Genomic DNA, 20,121 nt, shown 5'->3' on the forward strand with positions numbered 1-20,121 from the left:
CGATATGCTCAGAACATCTTAGAACAACGCAACTCGGAGATCGATAACGTTTTTACGCCGCTCAGAGAAGTTTCAATCGATAGAACTGACTCGTGCCTACTTCTTAAGCCTACCTTCCTTTTCTCCTTGGGGTGTTTTTCCTTCGTGGACAACTTCTTCCAGAGTTCGTGTGACCGGCTCACTGACAAGAGCACAATAACAGAATCCACTGCATGCAAAACTGTCATAATTTAAACATTGTGTTGAAGTGCCCACCGATTTGAAAACAGATTGACAAAAGAGAGACACTTTCATCTGATGTTCAGCCAATACGATCGCCTCTGATTATTTTGATTGGCATTTAAGCCCACTCAGTCGTTTCTCAGGGTCTGTTTCATTATCCTGTCTCTACAACCAAAACAGCATTATTTCGAAGCCTTTCTATCTCAAGCATTTCTCTTTTTCCTTTACTTTGCGCTACATAGCTTGCATATAGCAGCATAATATTTGCGACTTTTTTTAAGCAAAAACAGGACAGTAAAATCGTGTTTTTCTTTTTTGCAGCTGTTCAGTTAAATTGGTTTTGAACCTTCGAGAACTTTCAGGAACTGACTTAATTAAACACATGTTAGAGCTTAGAGTTTAAAGGTAACCAACACCTTACCCAATGACTGCCCATAGGCGTTGCTTCTGTTTTGAATTAAAATGGCAAACTAACGGATATTAGACGAAATAAAGAAAAAAACTAGGAGTTCCCTCTGTTTTGGATGGCAACAGGAAAACTAACGGATATCAGACAAACAAAAACTCATTAATGTACAAATATTTCCTTTCAGGGTTCAAAGATCGAGAAAGAACACAAAATGAGCCATTGAAACTCCACTACACTTTCTCAGTGTCCTTCTACCCCTCTCGCGTCGTACTCAAATTTAGAGCACACATTTTTCGCGTTCAAAACTCGGTTTTCGAAGTTCAACTTGAGGGAAAGTCTAAAACTCTACCGGTAAAATCATGAAGGAAAACAGTTTCTATTTTATATTTCATAAAACATGGTGTTTTCTTTTATGTTATTATATAATATCACAAAAATACGTCATTGTCATTACCAGGTGCAGTGCTGTAAGGGTCCTTTGTTGCTAACTACACGTTGAGTTTCCTACTTACATTAAGACTGTTTTACCGAAATGTTACACAACGTAACTAATAAGCGTCCTTGAATTTATATTAAATACTGGTTATGCAACATTCAACCTCATTATATTCAGTTTTGTAATCAACATTTGCACACGAATGAAAACAAAATCCGGGGTTTTTTACTGGTCTTCAGCTGTAGTTAGAGAAAATGGAAATGCACGTACGAAAAGCATCATTTCTTAAACAATATTTAACATTGGAACATTACGTTGTGTCGTGTAGAATCGTTGTAAGAACCGGTGTTATAAGACTGACGTTGGATATCAAGCTGCATCTGTGCTTATTTCATTTGAAAATAAATCTTTCTTTTCTAGTAAATAGCTATTCACGCCAGCAAAAGAGATGTACGTGCAAGGATTATTGCTTTAGGGTCAGATTTCACAAACACCTACGTAGAAAACACTAGATAACTGGAATTAACAGAAAGGTGTCTTGCGAGTGTTAATTGTTTTGTGCGTTAGCTTTCCACCTCCAGCCTAAACCTGAATTCACTTCCTGCTGTACTAATTTAGCTTTTTCATTTTTCTTTTTCACTTCCCGTTGCAATTCAATAAATTCTGTAGGAATTAATCTTCTTTTTCTTCATTTACAACCTGTTTCGTGATAAAAATAGAAAGAAATGAATAATATTTCCATCGGATGCCACTTTTTTACTAGGAATTTTTACTTTATTTCTGGTCCCTGAAACAAACAAACAAACAAACAAACAAACAAACAAACAAAGAGGAAATTATATGTAGGAGAATCTAAAAGAAAGTTATAGCCATATCTTGGATAAGGATTCCTCTACTCAGAATCGAGGAAGTAGCCCCTTTATAGCTTTGATTTGCGTCGAAGAAAAGTTAGGGCTCAAAATATCAACTTTGAAAAATTCCCTAAATTTACCTTTTGCCCTTTTTTTCACCTTCCGTTTTAAATTCTATAAGAATTTATCTTTTTTTTTTTTTCATTTATAATCTGTTTTATGATAAAAAGACAAAAATAAATAATATTTCTAGTGGATGCCACTGTTTCACTACGAATTCTTGCTTAATTTCAGGTGCTTGATTATTACAAATTGAGGAAATTAGCTGTAGGAGAAAGTAAAACTGCGTTATAGCCATATCCAGCGGATTGGGATTCACCTCCTCAATCAATATCTCTGATGAAAAATAATGAACTTGAGCTTTATGATTACGAATACAATGAAAACACAGGAGATAAGCATTCACTTTTTTTTACTATGAATCTTTACTTAATTTCTGGTGCTAGAGCAAAACGAAATAGGGGAAATTATATGTAGGAGAATCTAACCTACCGTATAGCCATATTTTGGATTAGGATTCTTTTCCGTAGAATCTGAGTCCTATTCAATATCTTTCTTTAAAAAAAAGGTGTTAATTTGGGCTTTACGATTAGGAACATAGTGAAAAAACACCTAGGAGACGTGCAATATTGTTACAAACAGGTTAAAGTCAACTTGTAGTTAAAAACTCTTTCGACGTTTACTTTACATTTTTTAAACTGCTTAGTTCATTTTGTATCAAATCCTCACTGTTTCCCTTTCTTTTCATACTCCGCTCCCCATTGAAAAATCATAAAAAGACTGTGCTTTTTTTTTCTCTTATTTATTTTAACTATCTTTTAGGTGAATGTCTTTTTTCATAATATCCAAGCAGACCAGCCGAGAAAACATGTTTAGCTAGTTTTTTTGTTTCGTTCAACCATAGTTAATAGAGGGAAATGGTTGAGGAGCCCGGTAAACATCAAAGAAGCAAACAAACAGGCTAAGATTTATGTTGGAAGGTCCTTGACCTTGGACATCTTTCGCTTTACGCTCACTGACTATGCATGAATTACGTAATCGCAATACTTCTATTGGTTAGTTGTATGAGCACACATAACCACTTTTTGTATTTTGCCAGGTTTTGTGAAGGTTAAACCCCAAAATAGCCAACAGAAACATACAACAAAAAAACTTTGCCTGGTTTCATAACCATTCCCTCTATTAACTACGGTTCAACTGCATGTAAAACGTGCCAAGAGGAGCGTGTCTTTTAAAACACGTTTCTAATAAGTAACACTTCCGCTGGAAACCGCAGGCTCAGCCATTACTCGGATGGAGACTTGAACCGAAAGTGCCATTTGTTCTCCTGACTGACGAGTACTGTGTAACTCCTTGTTATTAGATTCATCTGGATCAATTTGCCGTTTTCTTTTCCCTTTTGATTGCGAGACGTCACCTTGGACACGATTGACGCTAGTGCTGCTATAAAACATGTCAAACCTCCATTTCAGAAGCTTGTGATGAAAAGCTGTCCGTACTTCGCTGTTTCTCAGCACATGCAGAAGAAATATGAGCATGCCCTGTTGAAGTAAAGGACGCATCTTATGAGAATCGATATCTTGAGAAGAGCCTGTTAAATGTAAAAAAAAAAAAAAACGGTATCCTATTTTATTCTATGGCCGAGAAACGCGGCGGTTTTAATGCACTTTGCTGTTATAAAGCTTGTTAGTCAATGTATATTTTGAGTCTCTACCTCACTTCTTTGTAAAAATTCGAAAATTAAACAAACAATAATAAAATTAAAGTTCATTTTAAACCTGGCAATTCTATAGAGTAAGGCCATACAGCAAATTGTTCAACTATGAGTACGGCTGCCAAAGCAATAAATAACCGTATACAGACCTGTGTAGAATTAAGAATGGTAAAAATGTATTGAAACACCAGTCCGGCGTCTGTGACTGCCAACAGACCAAACACCCAAGTCAAACCCAGCAGAGGAGTTAAGATGACAAATGACTTGAGACTTTTGCTAAGGCGAGAAACACACAATAAAATAGCAATGGTTTAATTAGGAAAAAGCACGTTTCTTCTTGAGTATGTATTTTGGGGCTTAAAGGAGCTACGTCACGGTTTGTGCATCTTGAAGAGTTTAACCCAAATTTTTCAAGTTCGTCGTTTGTAATCCGTGTTAATCTTCTCCATTCTGAACTATCATTGTTCCTTTATGGTTTATTTTATTTCTTGGGTGTTTATCTATCTTCGTAAACTACTATTTTCAGGTTTTTTTCAATTGAAAGGTAATTTTGTAGATGGCCAAGATACTGCGACTGAGCTCTTGGTTTTGTATAAAAAAAAAAAAAAAAAAAATTCAAAAAGAAAAATGAAACAATAGCAAGACAAGAAACAAACAGTTACGCACTGATTCTTAAGGTAGTGTAAGGCCATACTGCATGAAGAAAATAACATACAAGAGAAACATATTTGGTTTAGTTCCAACTCAAAAACGTTTTCCGATTTGAGGAGAACGTGTCGCGTGTCGTGGGTCAAAACTTACCAACTCTCTAGGGCGAACGAAACTCACTAACAACAACTTGCACTATCGACTCGAACGTGATGAGGTCGTGCATCTTGAACCCGCGGCAAATTTGTTGTGCTAGCTGGCGTCAGGCAAATAATTTTTTCGCAGTTTTTTTTTTTTTTCTATTTTTGAGTTGGGATGTAGAACAAAACATTTAATTTGGGCCCAAGAGAAACGGGTGACTCGACCTCAACATTGAGGGCCTCGGGGGGAAATGAGCCTTTTCCGAAGCAACGAAGGAAAACAAAATAAATAGCAATAGAGTTATCGATTGTTGGACAAAAAAAACATCAGTTCCGATAACAACGATTGAGTGAAATACACAACTTACTTGAAAGTTTTCATTTTAGACGGGTTGGGCTCGTGCAGATTTCTGATTTCTCGTAGAACAGCCATTAGTATCACAAAATTGATCTAAAGATAAAAAAGGAAAATGGGTTTATAAAAATTATCGGTCGCTTATTAATCAATCAGTTGGTCAGCCAGTCAGTATATGTCATTCAGACAGTCAGTCAGTCAGACAGAAGAATGACAGTCAGACAGAAGAATGACAGTCAGACACTATGTCAGCCAGGCACTCAATCAGGCAGTCAGGTAGTCAGACAGTCAGGCAGTCAGGAAGTCAGGCAGTCAGGAAGTCAGTCATTCTGTCTGTGTCTGTCTTTGTCTGTCTGTCTGTCTACCTGTCTGTATTTGTCTGTCTGTCTTTCTGTCTGTCTGTCTTTGTCTGTCTTCCTGTCTTTCTGTCTGTGTCTGTTTGTCTTTGTCTGTCTGTCCGTCCGTCAGTCAGTCAGTCACTTACTCAGTCCCTTAGTCAATCATCATCAATCCATCAGTATTTGAAGCAGTTATGTAATCATTTTAACCTTATCCAGACCTGTCGGTGTTCGTGCTAATTGCCCGTTTATAGCAATTTTAGCATTTAAGTAAAAGCTGACAAACGTGGCTGAAATTAATCTGGGAAGCAATTTGCTATGCGGGAACTGAAGCTTCTATATTGACCCAGTTTTGACTGAATTCGGAGAGTCCTGTTTTTATTCGAAAATTTAACTTTCATATGATATTTGTTTTTATCAGTTGGTCGGTGAATAGAACGTGCGTGCAAACTGGTTTTTCGCTTTGGCATGGGAGCGAGTTTAAGGATGACGTTGCTCGCAGACTATAAGTGGAACTTACCAGTGTGATAAGTAGTACAGGGGCGATGAATGCCCAGCTTAAATGCTTATAGAATGACAACCAGCAGCTGTGAAATGAATCACATAAGTGTGTGGCAGTTATTCATAGATATTGTACTATAACAAGGATTCCTAGTGTGGATTGCTACTACGCTATTCACCGGATAAATCACTATCCAGTGGGTAGCATAGTTTGTTTTTTCGCCGGGGTTTTATTAGACACTTAATCACTGACCCCGAGAGAAACAGGTTTGTTTTCTCAGATTTAGCCATTGGCACATAACCGTAAATGAGCCAATAAGAGCGCGCGTTAGATTCCGCTAAACTCCAGCTACAGTACAACAGCAATTATTATGCATTATAGTCACCATCTGTCTTCTCTTTGGCTAAAAGCCTACAGTAAATTCTGTGAAACGGCGCAACCTAAAGATTATTCACTAATCTGCTAGCAGATTAGTAAATAATCCGTAGGTTGCGCGCGCAATGCATGATTGCCAAGAACAATGTCAAGTTCACGTAGAACATGGCTTGTCGAAAATAAACTGTGTTCGGTGCGATAATGTGTTTGCTGTTATTTTCTTTAATACAATGTATACTAAAACAATTATAAGATTCGGTTTTTGTGATATCCGAAATAATCAAGGCCCCGGTTAGTGTTATCAGCCTCAGACTTCGGCTTCGGCTGATAACACTTACCTCGACCTTGATTAGTACGGATATCACAAAAACCTCATCCAAAAATTGTTTATTATCCACTGGATAACGATTTATCCTGATAGCGTAATCCACCCTTTGAATGACTGAGCCCTGATGACCACGTCTCTGACGAATCTGCGACTGTCGTTGAAACAATCTTCGGAACTTTAACTAATGCGCTTCAACAATGCTCCGTGTACTTACAAGTTTTCGTTTGTGTAATTCTGTAACCCTTCGTCACTGTCAGCACCGATGACAAAAGAAATTACAACTGGTATAACAGGATAACCTATCGACAGATATGAGGTATCGCTTGTAAGTTACAACTGAAAAAGGATTAGTTCTTCTAACAAACGGATGGAGCAAAGACCAGGAAAGCTCTCTTAAAACAAAAGGGGATTTTAGTAATTTGATGCAGTTTAACTGGATCAGACTCAAGACTGTCATGCAACTTTTGGAGAAATTTCACACAGTACTGTTATCGCCAGGTTCTATTGAATGGCTGGAAATCTGTTTATATTTGTGTTTTCACATTCCGTTGATCCAGATCGAAACACTGTCACGAGAGTCCGAGTTGTCAAAATAGCTACGCGGTTCTTTTTTTCTTTTTACCACTATCGTAACGAGACTTCGCGTCGAATAGTATCGAGTTGTCAAATCGTTGACAACGTAACGACTAAGGCCTGGGTCACCCGAGCGACATAAGGACATAAGGACACAAAAGGATTACTTACCCCATGCAAATAAATACAAGTATCGCACGTTCACAGTACTAAAGACCTCAACGATCATGACATACAGGAAGACTCCTTCCAGTAACATCCAACCAAACGACGCCAGATACAAGTAATGAAGCAACACAGCAACTAAGACGCACACAGACTGAAGAGAAAAGAGGTTAAGATTACCAAGTTTTTCTAAAGATAGACTTCCGAGGAAGATCCGAAGATGTTTCGATCACGCACCAACAAATTTAAGCGCAGTTAAACTGATATCAAAAATGAGGTCACGTGTGTTGATAAAAATGATACCGTCATATGTCAGATAGCATTTTTATACCATTCGGTATACAATGCAACTAAACTTTGTGTAATAAAAGAAGCCTAGTAATGCTAACGCGTTACGCCAAGAGGGCATAATAAGCTAATTGCACTTCTGGCGTCCCATAAGAACCTGACTAGTATTCAGTTTATCCCATGATAGCCGTAATGAACCCGGAGGGGGGAGGTTCCCATGTGAAAATATATATCGGGAATACTCCTCGAAAAAATTGAATTAATATAAACCCCTAAAAAAGACCCATTTGGGGGTTGTTCGAGGTTTGTGCGACTTCTAATAGATGTTAGTTTAAACCAGACAGACATCACTTAAAAATTGTTTTCTTTGATTGTAAAGATACATTGAACCTACTATTGTACTAATTTAGTCTTATAAAATGTACAAAACGAAGTATTCTACTTTGAAAAAAAAAATAGATAAAAGGGTTTATTCTATTTAACCTATTCATGACGACAAAGTGGTTTTCAAAATGTTGAATTCCTTGCTAAAAATTCACACCTCGTTATTCGTAGCGTCGATCCCTGAAAGAAACACAACTTGAGCCAGAAACAAAGCTATAGCAAGGTTAATGCGAATCTGAATTCCTTCTGCCTTGAATTTCCTGCAAAAAGAAAATAATACAAATAGAAAAGCTATTTTCAGTACACATAATGCCTTTTATTAGAAAAAAAAAAGATTATCAAAACTTCTCATTTCAGAAATATATTAAATAATAATGTATTTTATCAATGGGTGCAATTTTTCCTCCTTTTATTGAGCAATAAAGTAACGCGCGACATGCAAATAATTGCCTACAAATAATAGCTCTTTGATGCGTAATGCCGTATAAATGTGTTTAGCTGCAACTAATATTCTGCTCATGCGTAATTGTAACCACGCTCTTGTGTGGAAAATGGCAGATCGCTTACCTGGGTGGTCAGAGAGTGATTCAAATATAGAAACAAACTTTGTTATTGAACTCGGTCATCAGCAAATATCGCGATTTGTCAATAGCTCACAGATCAATAGAACATTTACAGTTGCCTGATCAGTGACCGGGCCCTTGAATGGTACCGAGGCTGGAGGTGACCTTGGTTTGATTACGACGTCACTGTTTTTGTTGTGTAAATCAAGCTGTTCTTATGCTAACTAGCCGGCAATTAAATGAGAAAAGCAGATTGGTTTGTATCAAAGCAAGGTCACTTCCAGCCTCGCTTGCATTCATAGGCCAGGTAACTAAGCACACAACTGTAAAATGGCCTATTACTTGCCGACAAGTTTAGTACAATTTTGGAATGGAAGTACTCACATAAATATAACATATATAAAGACAGTCAGAACTTCTCCAGCGAGAGATAAGGCACATCCAATGTACGTTATAACTAGTAACGTTATTTTGTGTTTAGGTGGGATATCCTGATAGAATAGAACAATAACAGAATAAAAGATCAAAATCAAAAAAAAAAAAAAAGAAAAAAAGAAGGAGAAAGTAGTGTTAGCTAATATCTATGGAGGTGATGTATACCTATTAAACTTCTAAAACTACTAATATTATGTGTGTGGTCAGAATTCCACTGCACGGAGATGATTGTTCAACAGTGTCGACAGAAAAGCTATATTATGCATTGTCGCTATTTGGAGAACTAAGGCTATATTTCAATTCATAGAAGTGACAAATTAAAGAGTAGGACAGTTATACCTATCCTTGTGTGTCGCTTATGATTATTAGACAAGAAGCTATCTTTGATTTGTAAAATGAGCCGTATAATCTGTGTAATTAGGCTCAAAATTCATCCCAAGTGCGAGGTCGAGGCCGAATGTATTTTACATGAAGTAAAATAAGGAGGCTACCCGACAAACGTTCCTTAACCGATCATTTCATTTTTCTATTATCTTTTTCTCTCTTTTTGTTTGTTCGTTTTGTTGTTTTTGTTTGTTTTGTTTTGTACTTTGAGATCATGTTCTTAATGCCGGCCATCTAAGAACCAACACCTGGAATATTTCAAGGTAGAAACTAGCTTATTCATGCATTGAGTGACCCCTACCTCTACATCTTTGAATTGCATTAGAACAGCAAAATTGGTGAGATGATTGCAGCCGCAGATTGTTGTCTCAGGTGATGAATTGTTGAACACCTCGCACCCATCACTTGACCACGAGCCATTCAAGGTCCTTAAATAAAGTATCAGCGCAATGTTACTTTAAATAAATTAGCAGTTTTCAGTGGAAACTAGTGGCTTCAGAAGCGACCTTTGGTTTCGGTAGCATAAGATCTAGATGACTACACCCGCAAACTAAGGTTATTCCCCCAGCATTTTGTTACTGAGCTTTGTTAATCCCTAGGAGAGTGGTATTGTGGGAGTGAATCTAACTGCGTGACGTGGTATGGGAAATCGAGTATTTCGAAACGTAATGAATGCTAAATTACGATTGAAGGGGAAGAGGAATATCTTACATATCAAAACACAAGCAAACATAACCGCACTTGAAATCTTCCTTTCGGAAGACACTGTTTGTTTTAGTGATTTTTTCATGGATTTTGGGCCTTGGGAAGTGAGCATTTTCAAGTCGAAAGTTAGCGTAATGAATGCTTCATCACGATTGAAGGACAAGAGGAATACTTATCAAAACACAAGCAAGCAAAGCTTAAGAAACAAGCAGACGAAACCTTACTCGAAATCTCCTTTCCAAAAGACACATTTTCTTTCATGGATTCTTTGACTGGATTCGGGCTAAAAAGAAATAATAAAAAAGAAGACATGCATGTACTGCCATTCAGCAGCACAGTCATCGCACAAATATAAACAAAATGCTACCTTTAGCTATTCTAAGTTACTTTCACATCTTTGGTTTTCGTTATGATGACGAATCCAGCAAATTATCTGGGACTGTTCATGTTATATTTCTTGACGAAGGCCAATTCTACGACTTTAATGGAAACAATTTTGGATGTACTATACACCATAATGAAGTTCTTCTTGAAACTTAACGCTGTCAGTTGGTGATTCAAACACAACTTATCTCAGATTCATTATCAAGCAAGCTGTCCTACATGTGGCGAGGTGAGGGAGACCGAGTGCAGAGAAAAGAAATGATTGAACATCGTTAGTAAGCGACTGCGAGAGTAAGCAATATGTCTCGTCCCAACTTCTTCTGGTCGGAAATGTCTTGTCTAAAAATTTCTGCCTCATTTGAAGAGATAAGAGAATTACATTCTAAGCAGAGAGCTATAGCATCTCACCTTGTTGTGACTGAAGTAGATGATGACCTTATTTGGAATAATCTCCTTATTGGGGGGCTCAAGTACAACTCCAACAACATCAGAATAGAGTAGGAAACTGAATTAAAAGAGAAACGATTAATTGTATTATTATATATCTCAGTTAGTACGCGCGCCGTAATTGGTCAATTTAGCGGGCGATATTCGACTGTACGGCCCGCTAAAACTTAAAACTGTTTTTGTTGCCAAAATGTTTCGTGTTTTATCGTCAAGTTTTGTCAACCTTTATAGCAAGTAAAAGTTTACAATTCTCTTTAACTTCTAAAATTGTGTAGTAAGACCTGCAAACGACTTAAGAGTCACTTAACAAAGATTTCAAATTGATTCGTTTTAATTTTGACTTGCGTCAGAAATTTTAAGCCGTTCCGCGAGAATAGAGATCGTTCCCGAACCCGGCCGAAACAGTAGAGATATAATAAATATCTATTTTACAAAGCTCGTCTTCTCGGTCCGTTCTGAAAGTTACGGATCCTCGTTTTTCCTCTTCTATTTATGCCCTGCGCGCTTTGCGCTTAAGCCATCATGAATCGATGGGGAAAAACTCGGTCCGTAACTTACAGTGCGGCCCTTGAACTCGATTAGTAAGAGGTATATATTTGTTTAGAGAGGAAGCTACATCAGCCCTAGCTGATTCGCATGCGGGTCCTCTATCTTGGTCGAATTGGAATTTGGAAATGTTGTTTTTTGTGGAGGGACGAGACCGGAGAACCCAGAGAAAAACCCTCGGAGCAAGGCAAGAACCAGCAACAAACTCAAGCCACATATGACACAGGCAAGTGAGGGCTCTCACCACTGCGCCATCCCTAATCTTCAAGAAATCAAGATGAAAGTCAATTGTACGTGTACTTACTTTCTGGTGTTCGTCAGTTTGAATTCTTGATCACCTGTGGTGCGATGTAACAAAACAGCGACAACCCTCTCTAAAAGCCGGAGGAATATAAGAATAATAAATGCAAAATTTCGATATAGTGAGCTGAGTGACATGTTCTGATTAATAATTATTCATTGAAGTGCAGGTGAATAGCGGTGGATATTTACCGATCCACGAAGCGGCGAGTTAAATATCCACCGTTTTATACCGCATTGCTTCATTTCTGACCTGATAAACCTTCAAAAGTCAAAATTTCCAAAATGATTCGCGCCATGTTGCTCAGAGGTGAATAATACAGTGCTAATAACCTCCGAGTTAACCAATTAGAACGCGTGAAAAGCACTTTTATACAAGCTATTACCTTTTTGCCCCAAGTGCTCCCCTCCCAATCAGTGTTAAAGCTACGGCAAAACTTGGTAAAAATTTGCGAATAGCACGTCCAGCATTTTTTTTCCTTTGAAATCCGCAATGCGGGATAACAAAGTGACAACAGTCACACATAATACGTCACAGCTTCCAAACAGACGTCATTTTTGGATTTCTGACTCAAATCTGACTCAAAATTAGAAAAAAAAATTAATGTTTATAGCGTTCTCTTTCTCAGAGGTCGCGCTCCTTTTGGTCAGCACCAAGAATCGCGACCTCTGAGCTGGTCCAACACCGGAAGTCCGCGATTCACGGACTTTCCGCCAACTCTGACAAAGCTGATTGGCTGCAAATACGAAACGAAAACTCTGTGCATGCTCAGGAAATCGGGTTCGGCCAGAGGTCGCAATTTCTGGCGCTGACTAAAAAGAGCGTGGCCTTTGGGGACTAGAATGCGTTAATAGCGACCCCAAAAATGTAAATTTGATTTTTAATTCAAAACAGAAAAAAAAACAAAACAAAACAAAAAAAACCAGAATTTTCAAAACTTGCTTCAAGACATTGTTTTCACGGAAATGGCCCGCTCCGGTCTAAAGAGAATTAATTATTAGACTAATTAGTTAGTGAATTAATGCAATAATGAATGCTACCTACCTGTATTATTGAACACTTGGGATGCAATTGTGACTTTAACCTCTTTGTTTTCTTCATTGTTGGCACTTGTGTTAAAACTGATCTCCACATCTTTGTTATATCCTCTGGGCACTTTTGTTACTTTTGTTTCTGCAGTAATTAAATTCATTAAGAAAATACTGGGGACCTTTAAGGCGTCAATTTATTATGAAAAATTTATTGAGCCGGTGGTTAGCTTATGCAAATATAACAATGTTCACTTGACCTGAACCTATTTAAAATCTCTAGTTAGATTCGTTCTTGTCAATATGCACCTATTTTGTTATAAGGGCTAGAGGTGTGCTGAAATGACAGTCATCTCCCGCCTTTAGTTTAATCTCCCGGCGAATAGATTGAGGGCTGGAGATGGCTGACACTTGGCTAGGGGCATTGTTTGTGTTGTGTTTGGCTAATCATCAAGAACATTGTAAACGCTGCGGATTGCCCCACAGTGTTGGCTACAAACTGCATTTTTTCGGTCACAATCACGTCTCTAATAGAATTAATTCTGATGTGAAATGTGATGCTCTGTGGCTTCACAACTTATCCTAGCATCACTGTTTAGAAAACAGAAAGCACAGCGCGTTTCCAAGCGCGGCAAGCCTATAACTCCACAAGCGCTAGCACCGCTGTTAACTGAGGAGGTACCCCTGGGAATGAGACGGACGCGACCCAATCAAGACACACTTTCAAACTGATTACCTATGTTTGATTGACAGTTGACAGTGGGTAATTCTGATCTGATCTTCGCTCGAAGGGTAAGTGTAACGATAGAGAGTTAATGCTCACTTACCCGTGCCGGATGCTGTGTCTACCCTGTAGGTGTGGTTGCCTGCTTGACAGTAGGTCTGGCAGCATTTTAAGATAGCCTCCTCGACTTGGCAGCTTCCATATGACATTCCGTTAGACCGTTTGCAAGACCATGGCTGCGGCAATTCCTTTTAAATACGATCAATCGATCAAACAATTCAAACAGGGACAACCATTGAATGAAGAAATATCCCTTATGACCTCTCATTAGTTGATCATTTAAAAAGCTGTTGAAATTCTATACAATGAACATAACTATTATCAACCTCAGCTGTGTGTTTTGACGGTTACAAACGCATTAGAGAAATTAACAGCAACAGCAAAAAGTAACTTGCATGTGAAGTATCAGTGTAAGAGGTTCTAGAAATATCAACAAGCTTGAGGCCCCCTTCAGAAGGGAATCGGTTGGGGAGAGGTTGGTGGGAGGCGCTGGTAGGTAGGCCCACATATCCCGTATACCGTTATTTTATATATCAAAATAACAATTTTACCCCAAGCAACCATTTTAGGATTAAAATGTCGTACCACCCCCTCCCCTCCCCCGCCCCCTCCAGCCTGCTAATCATTGCTTTCCAATTCAAGGGAAAACGAAAGCAAATTTAGAATGATTTTCATAAATCAATTAATGAAGTATTTACCTGCTTTGTTGAATCGACGAGTTTTGAGCATTTTGAAAGCTGCAAGGAAATACGAAAGAAACATTTGTCTTTGTCATTAATTGGTGACATTCTTGTGTCCGTATAACAGTTGCGAGATCTAGTTTGACTGGCTACGCTGCTTTGAATGAATAATGTTTTCAATAAACATGGTTGTGATCCAAATATTATCCGCTATTGACTCTTTATACATAGTGGTACACAGTACATAATGATAAATACGCGTTCTTCTTGCACGCAAATGCAATAATGATTGTGCACTTGCCCTCCCAAACACGCAGACGTGTTCTCTATTTCCGTAAGAATGTGACCAACATTGGCACCGTAATTGCTACACGAATTACTCTTGAACAGCTTTTTATGGTTCATATATTTAAAGTATTGCTTATGTAATATGGTGGAGATAAGCATGCATGTTGGATCAGTTTGGTTATCAAAAGAAGTAACTTGACATTCGGTAGACATCTTGACACCACATCTTGACACACATCTTGACTTTCTAAATTTTCTCTCGATTACCTCGTATTCGATGCATCCATCCGAATAATATTCCAGAAGCCGGTTTGAACTTGAATTATCTGCAATGGGAAATAACATAAAAACAATTTATGTAGCACTAGGACAAAAAAACGTGTAGATAGGAACAATTTTTTTTTCCGCTAAGGTGACTGACAACAGCTACAGTCCGGCACTTTTCATGACTTCTACTTCCATTGATCGATACTACATTATTTTGTCAGCTGACACTACTATGGTGGCATCATAAGAATCTTCACAGAGTTATTTGAAAAGGTTTTTAAAGTTATTTAATTCAAAAAGGCTCTAAATTCTTCGAATAATTAGAAACGCATAAGATAAGATACAACTTTTCAGAACCACCCAAATTTTCAAAACTCTAACCCCTTTTTTATCAAACTTTATATAAGTTTGAAAAAAAAGCGGGTATGTTTTCTATCCTGGCCTAATATGATAAATAGTTTCTGATGATATGACTAGATGAGATTGTCTGCTTACCATCATCATCGTCCGGGTATGAGAGTAAAACTCCTTGAAGGCTGTCGCAGTCTTTTGACAATAGTTTCATCACAGATCTGTTTATCACATAGCAGCGATCCACTGGCTGAGTCCTGTCTAGTAGTTCCTCTGTAACGTTAGCTGTGTTGTTGGCGAGATGCCCCCACTGGTACACGCCCATACTGTTGAGTTTGAGCGCAGTCCAGTATCCATAATTGAGCTTCATCTCTGCCTGGGCCTCACAAAGCTCTTCAATGCTCGTAATTCTGGCCAATAGCACACCATGATCTTTTCCCGTGAATGTGTTTGCAGCCGAGGTCCAATTCCTTGGGTAACCGTCTAACTCGTAGCCTGAAAAAGCAATTGAGAATATCCACGAACTTGAACGATCGCAAAAACAGATTAGACGATATCGTTCTAAAATCTATCTCCGGATGAGTACTTTGATCGTATAAGAACGGTGCTACTCCTACTAATGTATATTAATATGCAAATTAGTTTTCTATAGTCTTCCAAATTGCACTGGCAAATTCAATACACGATTTAGTTCAGAAATTTATTCTAATAAGACGAAGCTTATGGCATTTGGAGATTCTATTTTGAAAGATCTGGCTAAGACCTCAACAATCAAATGCTAATTTAGAGACAATGAAATTAGTTCCAAAGGTATAGCTGATCAGCGGTAATTTATGCAAGGACCGTGCCTATCGCTGTTACTGAAATGAGAGGAAGTTATGATGTCATAACATGGGGACATTTGCATGTTTATCACACCAAATATAAATTAAATTTTAGCGTTTGCTGCGGAGATGTTTACTCTGAAGGCAAAAAAATGCACTTTAACCTCTTTATATCTGATTCAAGCTGAAATTGCAAACCCATTTGACCCTGCATGAGAAAATTAAATCACAAACACGGCTATATTTTGACTAGTTCGTGCCGACATCCTGTTTGAAGAACAGCATATCATTTTCGACGAAAGCGGAAAATTTTAAATTTCACTTCATATCTATTGCCCTTGACGTTTCCGCTGTGTTCTTCAGATTTTCTTGAAACAGCTAAATGTGGTATACGAAGTTTAAAATTAGCTTTTGTCTTGACTTAAAAATACATATGCAAGTCCTAAGTTAATGCCGTGTGATTTTTGTTGAGTTAAATAAGATGAAGGCGAGATATTTTAAGGAAATTGGAAATTTCAGTTAAATATCTCGTACATGACGTAAGATGTGAAATCATTGGAGTGTTGTTGAAACTTCTCTAAAACCTTAAGATAAATGGCTTTTCTGAGGAAATTTATCGACGGGCGTATAATTTAAAATAAAACGGACGATGTTTTGAAAACACTTGATGTATATTAAATAGCTTAGACAAATATTAACGCTTTAGGGATTTTCTCCAAAATAAAATACTCCTTTTAAATATGACTTAAAACGAGTGGTGAATCTTAAGCATTGATGTTAGATAGAGCTTTTTGATCACCACAGACCAACGACATTATGATGTTAAAAACACACGCAGAGATACTCAATAATTAATTGGATAGAGTTATTATTTTTTCTGTTTGTCTTTAAGCTTTTACTTTCGGCTGAAACATCACTTCTCCTCCAATCACACTCACAACAGCTCTTCCATAATTCCTGTTGCATGTCAGAAAAAAGCGAATTCTCAAACTTACCGTCAACGAGGTACAAGAGAGCCAGCAACGCTTGCCAACACAGCACACCATTCCCGCTTAGAATCATTTTCGATCTGTCGGCTCCGCCAAAGAGGAAACTTTGATAGAACTTATGCATAAATTGAATCTGCTTGTCAAACACCCATTAAGGTAACTGGAACAGCCGTTGTTGAAGTTTTTAAGCTTTGATCGCGCTTTCAGTTTCAATTCGCGTTCGTGCATAGCAAGCAGGTTTCCGCAAATAATGATTCCCCATCGTTAGTCCTCTCACGAGTGTTACTTCAAAAATTATGCCCAATCTTACTTGAATTGACGGCCTCTTTCATTTTTGTGGCGTCTAGAACTAATTTATGCGCATTTATTATAACATTCGATTTTTATTCCAACTTTTATACTGATTTTATATAACAAAAACTAAAAGATGGCAATCGATAAGAAAACTAAGGAACACGATAAATTATTTCATGGTAGTTATTTCATGACGCTTGCCTGCCCGCTTGTTTTGATCATTACCCATGCACAAGTCCACCAATTACCGCTGTTTTTTTTTTTTCCGCTCCGTTAAATTACCTAGCATCTAATCCTTATAAAGGAAAAAAAAAAGACATTTGAGTCGTAAGGCTTCTCGATTTTTGGATAAAAATACTTGAAACCTCTAATCCAGTAAGTCGGCGGCTTTTGATTGGTGGCTTAGAGTGTTCGTGTAGTGATGATACCGGAGGCAAAATTCCGTGTTTCGCGATCTTCTTTGCCCTGTCGCGGTTTCCTGGGCAGCCTATTAATTTTACAAGGATAATTCAAAATTTGGTCAGAGTTGCAAGGAGTCACGAATCCCAAATGCTCGTTTAGAAACATTTTCTGTGATCTAGTAAAATAGTCAAATGGATGCTTTCTACCCATAATGTTAATTTCATCCTTAAAAACTCTGTTTTAGTACTATTTGACGACATATCGTACGTCGCACTATCAAAATATAGCATTTCCGCGTAATTATCTGAAAATAGCTACCGTCGCCGCCAATAAATTGAACCACTGAATGAACCAGTAAATGGCTTTCATCTGAATATTATTTTCTCTAATATGAGCTATTCAGAAAGCACACTTTCGCACAGGTTCCATCATTAAGTCGCTGCGTGCAAAATTTGGAATTTGTTTTCGGTTTCAAACAGGTGTTTCGTGTTCACTGCTTAAGAGCTTTTATCCTTTGACAACTCTGCATTTACATTTTAATTTGTTCTATTTACAGGTGACTGTATTATTCATGAGATGGCCAATACAGCATGTCATTTATGATACAACGACTTGCTGGCAGCTTTTGCTAGCTGTTTGCTGACGGAAATTTGTCAGAAAACTCGGCACAAATTTGCATCTTGAGAAAAGAAGCGTCAATTGCTTAAAAAGTTAGTTTGCGTTTCGTTTCAAATTTCCCAATTTTCGCCTTCCTTGCTCCTCCATCGCCTGCCATCGATTTAAATGTAATTACTTTTTGTCGTACCTCCCACGAAATGCAAAAACGATCGAGTTTCAATGTAAATGGATTGTAACTTTTGTGTTAGTGAGTTTTAAAATTTTTATTGTTATTATTAAAAAAAAAAGACCTTTGCAGCGCAACGTTTTGTCTTAATATAATTACATTTGTTATTTTCTCCTCGTGCGGTCACGTAAATTGCTTTAATGGTGACAGAGAATATTTAAGTCGTGCCATATTATAATCAGGCTCTTGCGACAGTGACGCGAGATTGGATGCAGGGGTTTGCATGGGAAGGGGCCTTAGCTGTCCGTGTCCCCTTCCCTTACCTCTCAGGGCACCTCAGTTTACCACTTAAGAAAACATAAAAGCAAAGTACTGGGTGCGAGGAAGCCCTCATGTGGGTTCCATTATCACGATAATGTAGATCAATCTCTCACATTTTTTATGTCACCTTTGTAAGAAAGATTTCTTTTGATGTTTGGCACTCTAAATCAACGATGTTTGAATTTTTCTGTCGCGTTCACGCCTCGAGGAGAGATTGTCTCTTGGGGAAAAAAGAAGCCTGGAAATATGAAGTCTCGTTATCCCCAAGTGGCAAACTACACGTGAAGAATGTGAGGGCAAAGCGAGAGACTATGAATATATTATCGATCAAGTAAAAGGGGTTCCATTACAGTCGAAAATAGGATGATCAGAAATACTCCACTTGGCGGCCTTATTTCTCTTCAGAAAGGCTATGTTGCTGGAAACTGGTAAGAGTTTCCCCGTAGTTGGTCTATTTTGTAATGATTGTAACACTCAGGGGCGAAACGTAATAAGACGAATGAATATGTGATGTATTCATTTCATCTTGGGATAAGCATAAAATCCTGTTTCCTATATATATATATATGTTATTGGCCGACTGGGAGGTCCGTATAGTGAAAGACTGTGACCGAGGTCTTGAAAATGCCCGAGGTCACAGTTTTTCACTATACGGACCGACCCTAAGCCGGACAATAACATGTTTATCTTTTTCTGTTGTGGTAAACTGGCTTGCAAGTGGGTTTGTTTATGCAACTTTGTCGCTGAATCGGCTTACGCACCGTCTACAAACCATTCGTACTTGAAAAAATTCTAACGAACGAACAAGCGGGTAACTCGGATACTAGACAAAGAAAGATGTATTAAAGGACAGATTTATTTCGAACTACTTTATGTTAGTTGTATTTAGTTCACCAGTTAAGTTCTCCAAAAGTGTTTTTCGGTGTGAAATTTCGTCAAAGTTTGAAGTTGTACTACAAAAACAATTTCTGTCAGTCGCTGCTAATCACTCGAAATCAGATTTTTCTACCGTAAATTGAATAGCAGATAGCGAAGAAATTCGTTAAGTGTATTCCACAGAATTTATCTCAAAATTACAGCAACGATCAGAGAGGTAGACTCGACTGAAATTGCTACATTTTTTACTGAAAATTGTTCAGAGAGCGACACACAGGATTACGCGCCATTACAGCGCCGAGTTACAAACAGCCAAACAAACTCTCACAACTTCAAAAAACTCAATTGAATTTACTCACAGTGACTTTCCTTGCTATTTAAAGGTGAACAGAGATAAATTTGCGTTGATTAATCGTCTATGGAAGTATAAAAAGGGCGAAAGATTGAAGATTACCGCTAATTCGTTCGCGAAAATAGATCAACTCGACGGATTTCGCCCGCTGTGGCGGTCCGGATGAGAAAATTCCTCCCGCTCCAGGAACCAATCAGATTGTAGGATTTGTTGATTCCGCCCGCTCACGAGCTGAGAAAAAGAGAATAGTGTATATTAGTTCGTAATATACACTGGAAGAACAAAAACTAACGCATCATGATATCCAAATGGAATGAGGAGAAGCAAA

General features: G+C 37.9%; 1 protein-coding gene across 1 annotated transcript; it reads right to left on the reverse strand.

Annotated features, from left to right (window-relative positions):
* Positions 1 to 1,819: 1,819 nt before the first annotated feature.
* LOC149105686 (adhesion G protein-coupled receptor L3-like) lies at positions 1,820 to 17,354 on the reverse strand. Its single transcript, XM_089270493.1, has 18 exons — positions 16,771 to 17,354; positions 15,096 to 15,446; positions 14,601 to 14,659; positions 14,064 to 14,102; positions 13,409 to 13,553; positions 12,598 to 12,726; positions 11,557 to 11,626; positions 10,668 to 10,764; positions 10,100 to 10,158; positions 9,472 to 9,598; positions 8,736 to 8,842; positions 7,946 to 8,048; positions 7,123 to 7,270; positions 6,593 to 6,677; positions 5,694 to 5,760; positions 4,849 to 4,931; positions 3,842 to 3,968; positions 1,820 to 3,519 (listed from the first exon to the last, which is right to left on the reverse strand). The coding sequence occupies exons 1-18, from the start codon at positions 16,886 to 16,888 to the stop codon at positions 3,223 to 3,225; spliced, it is 2,211 nt and encodes a 736-aa protein (XP_089126619.1). The 5' UTR covers positions 16,889 to 17,354; the 3' UTR covers positions 1,820 to 3,222.
* Positions 17,355 to 20,121: the final 2,767 nt, after the last annotated feature.

This window comes from Orbicella faveolata, unplaced genomic scaffold, assembly GCF_042242905.1.
Source record: "Orbicella faveolata isolate gen_17 unplaced genomic scaffold, um_ofav_v1 contig_34, whole genome shotgun sequence".
NCBI classification, from domain to species: domain Eukaryota; kingdom Metazoa; phylum Cnidaria; class Anthozoa; order Scleractinia; family Merulinidae; genus Orbicella; species Orbicella faveolata.

Coding starts and splice junctions, on each gene's coding strand:
- LOC149105686 (XM_089270493.1), bottom strand. CDS start 16,888: ATGCATAAGTTCTATCAAAGTTTCCTCTTTGGCGGAGCCGACAGATCG. Junction 9,599..10,099: donor TTTTGGAAAGGAGATTTCGA/GTAAGGTTTCGT, acceptor ACTTTATTTAAG/GACCTTGAATGGCTCGTGGT. Junction 5,761..6,592: donor AATTACACAAACGAAAACTT/GTAAGTACACGG, acceptor TTCATTTCACAG/CTGCTGGTTGTCATTCTATA.